The sequence below is a fragment of the Lepisma saccharinum genome, chromosome 15 (assembly GCF_977018435.1).
Source record: "Lepisma saccharinum chromosome 15, izLepSacc3.1, whole genome shotgun sequence".
Taxonomy (NCBI): domain Eukaryota; kingdom Metazoa; phylum Arthropoda; class Insecta; order Zygentoma; family Lepismatidae; genus Lepisma; species Lepisma saccharinum.
In genome coordinates this window covers 37,071,392-37,075,052 of record NC_139243.1, presented here as the reverse complement: position 1 = coordinate 37,075,052, position 3,661 = coordinate 37,071,392, and the positions used below count along the sequence as shown (strand labels likewise).

The 3,661-nt window shown below is 36.4% G+C and overlaps 1 protein-coding gene across 1 annotated transcript; it reads left to right on the top strand.

Annotated features, from left to right (window-relative positions):
- Window positions 1-1,336: 1,336 nt before the first annotated feature.
- Window positions 1,337-2,068, top strand: LOC145999205 (uncharacterized). The gene has a single exon (XM_083136138.1). It carries the CDS (start codon window positions 1,337-1,339, stop codon window positions 2,066-2,068), a length of 732 nt encoding a protein of 243 aa, XP_082992264.1.
- Window positions 2,069-3,661: the final 1,593 nt, after the last annotated feature.

Here is a 3,661-nt window from a genome sequence, read left to right as displayed (position 1 = left end):
AAAACTATTATTATTTGACAGACCGACGTGGCAATAAAATAATATGTGGCGTTAAGTTTCTATTTGCAAGATCTTTAACTTGAAAATTTTGAATTGTCAAATTTGCTATCTCCTGAGCTATCGACCAATTACCTTAGATTGATTATTATTTGTGTGATTTTGATTGATTTTCAAAAAGTGCCAATTTGCATCTACCGTTACTCGAAAAGAAAGTTACAGGTAAACCCTCTTCCTCTTTCCAAAACACCAGATTTCAATTAATGATTTATACAAGAAAGTAACATCGTGTGGAGAATTCCCAACAATTATCAATGTAATCCGTATTTCTCATTTTTTCACAATATTTAATATCAATATTTTCACTTAAAATCCGAAACTTTATGAACCCATTACAATTTATATTAATTATTTATAGTTAAATAACACTACACCCTGTGGTAGAACAAAAACTGGTATGACTTTCGGAAATATTTCTTAACTTATTATTAGTTTTCAGGATTGCCAACTTTTGAACAACATTGTATTGGCTCAAATGCTTGAGTTAAGTTCACAAAAAGCAAATATTCTTCCTTCCATGTATCATGATATTAATACACAACAACACATCTCTACTTATTTTTAATAGGTTATTTATAGATTTCAATGAGCACTCCACCAGGAATCTCGATTACAAATATATTATAATAGTAACAACAACAAGAAAAATATTTATACAAGAGACTTCATTATTAGCTTGTACATAGAAAAAAATTTCACAAACAAAGAAATAAATCACAGTAAATTCTTGTTTAGTAACAAATAGTAGTAACATTTCAATTCGATTAAAAAGAAATACAATTTTTACAAAAATTACATAGGGGAAAGTGGGGGAATCGTGCGCACCACGTTTCCGAAGGTACGAGCCAGAGAATGAGCTTTCGATTCATGCTATAACCTAGCGGGCGTCTCAGGAAATACTACTACATTGGGCTTTTCGCGCCAGTTGTATTGTGTTGTGTGTAGCGAGTGGATGTTTGTTTTTGTGTCCATTGTTGTTATTTTGCTGTTGACGAAAATAAGGAGGTATGTCTTAAATTTTTACTCTAGTGTTTTGAACTATGCTTGTTTCGATAGTGCATGATCATGTCTATACACGTGTCTACTTGTTACGAGATTAACGTTTTTATATTTTTTTCTAGAAAGTAAATTTTTTGTAAGGTTGGTGTGGGGCAAAGGTGCGCTTTGGAGAAAGGGTGCGCACGATTCCCCCGTATATGTAATTGAATGCGCACAATTTCCCCAAACGACATTAAAGGTGAAACAAGTAGTAATACCCAGGTTTTTATTTTGTTCACAGATGCCACGAAATTACAACAGAAAAACTGAGAAGAACTCCTCCTCTCAGGGTAATCTGAAAAACGCTCTGGACGCTATCAAAAATGAAGGAAGAAAAATAAGGGAAGTTGGCAGATGGTTCAACATACCTGAGTCTACTTTACGGAAAAAGCTTGTAGAAAATCGTGATCTGCCTACTCCAACCCGGCTTGGAAGAAAATCAACGTTTTCTGTTGAAGTGGAAAGTGAATTGAAGGACTATGTTTTGACACTGGCAAAGTTATTCTACGGGTTAACTGCGAAAGAATTAAGACGCATAGCATTTAGATATGCAGAAGATCACGAAATTGTACATTCTTTCAATATGGAACAGGCTCTAGCAGGTAAAGACTGGCTGTACGGATTTTTAAAACGAAATCCCGATGTAACTCTACAACAACCCGAAGGAACAAGCTTAAATAGAATTACTGCATTCAATGAAGAAGAAACGAAGCTATTTTTCTCAAATCTTCAGAAAGTTATGGATGAATATAAATTTGACCCAAGGCAAATCTACAACATGGATGAGACAGGAATAACGGTCGTCCCAAAGAAGTGCCCGAAGATTTACGCTGCGAAAGGTATGAAGAGGATTGGTGCTGCTACTTCAGCAGAAAAAGGGCTCACAATAACTGGTGTTTTTGCTGTCAACGCTGCTGGATCTTATATTCCTCCAATGCTGATTTATCCGTTGAAACGTATGACACCTCAATAACAAAGAAATGGTCCTATCGGGTGTTCTTACAAGTGTTCGAAAAATGGTTGGACAAACGCAGAATTGTTCACTGAGTGGCTAGTTCACTTCCAGAAATCTGCAAAACCCGCAGCAAGTGACCCAGTGCTGCTTATTTTAGATAACCATGCAAGCCATATTTCAATTGAGAGTTATGAATTCTGCAGGAATAACCACATTCATATGGTATCTCTGCCACCGCACACATCACACCGGTTGCAGCCGCTCGACGTAACATTTTTCAGTCCATTGAAAAATGCATTGTACAGGGAATATGATCTTTATTTAACTACAACTGGCCATGAGAGGGTGACAGAATATGATTTGGCTGAACTCCTAAATCATGCTTTCATAAAAGTTGCAACAATGGAGAAAGCTGTTTCAGGTTTCCGCTCTACAGGAATATTTCCCTTTAATCCCGACAAGTTTCAGGATCATGATTTTGCTCCTGTTCAGGACGTTGCACTTGTTATCGCTGAAGATTCTTCCTCTCCTAAAGGTTTGAACAAATCATGTGGCATTCCGAACAGTGCAGATAGAGACTTAGTGGAAGAAAACAAAGATTCTTCCTCTCCTAAAAGTTCGAACAAATCATGTGGCATTCCGAACAGTGCAGATGAAGACTTAGTGGAAGAAATCATCCATCCAAATCCTGATAATAATGTGCCTTCAACATCTGCTGCAGGGACAAACTCTTTCCTTTCCTTTGTATTATGTCAAGGAAAAGGGAATGATACCAAAACTGTAAAGAATTCTCGGCGAGCAAAACAACATTCAGAAATTTTGACCAGTACGCCCATTAAACGCAAGTTAGAAGAGGCCCAAAAGAAGAAACGAGAAGGAAGTAAGAAGAAGTTGGACAAAATAACGCGACACCATAAACGTCCGTGTGGAATGAAAAGCATCAAGAAGAAGCTGATAAGGAAAAGGCAACTTTCAGAGTCGTCTGAGTCAGACACCGAGGATCAAGAAATTGTTTTTGATGACGATGAATTGGGAAGACACTAATGAACGTTGCGGAATTTGTGGTGATTTTGGGAAAGACGGTGAATTATGGTATCGATGTGTTTCTTGCTGTGAATGGAGCCATGCAGAGTGTACTGGTGTCGATACAGCCAACAATTACGTGTGTGATTTTTGTAATCGAAAATAACATCGTCTTCCCCATTAATTTTCTTTCAATTTTAAATATTGAAACAGCAATTCAATTGCCTTCTACAATTGTAAGGCAACCACTTTTAACACATTCAATTTATATGTTGTTAATCTGATATATAACTACATACATTTTTATTTGCTGAACCATTTATTAATGCGCACCATTGCCCTACCCTTGCGTATCATTATCCCATAGGTTGGGGAATTGTGCGCAAATGCAGGTTTGCATTACATGATGCATTACTCACGTACACACTGTTTTCTTTCAATTATAATTATTTCATTCAAAAGGAGAAAGAATGAAAAAGTATTAAGCTAAATTTCATATTTTCTCAAGCAAAACCTTTCCAAATATAATGAAAATTGCTTAGGTGCGCACAATTCCCTCACTTTCCCCTACACATAAAAAATACATCA

Bases quoted from the DNA above. Each gene is read 5' to 3' on its own strand.
- LOC145999205 (XM_083136138.1), top strand. From the start codon at position 1,337: ATGCCACGAAATTACAACAGAAAAACTGAGAAGAACTCCTCCTCTCAG.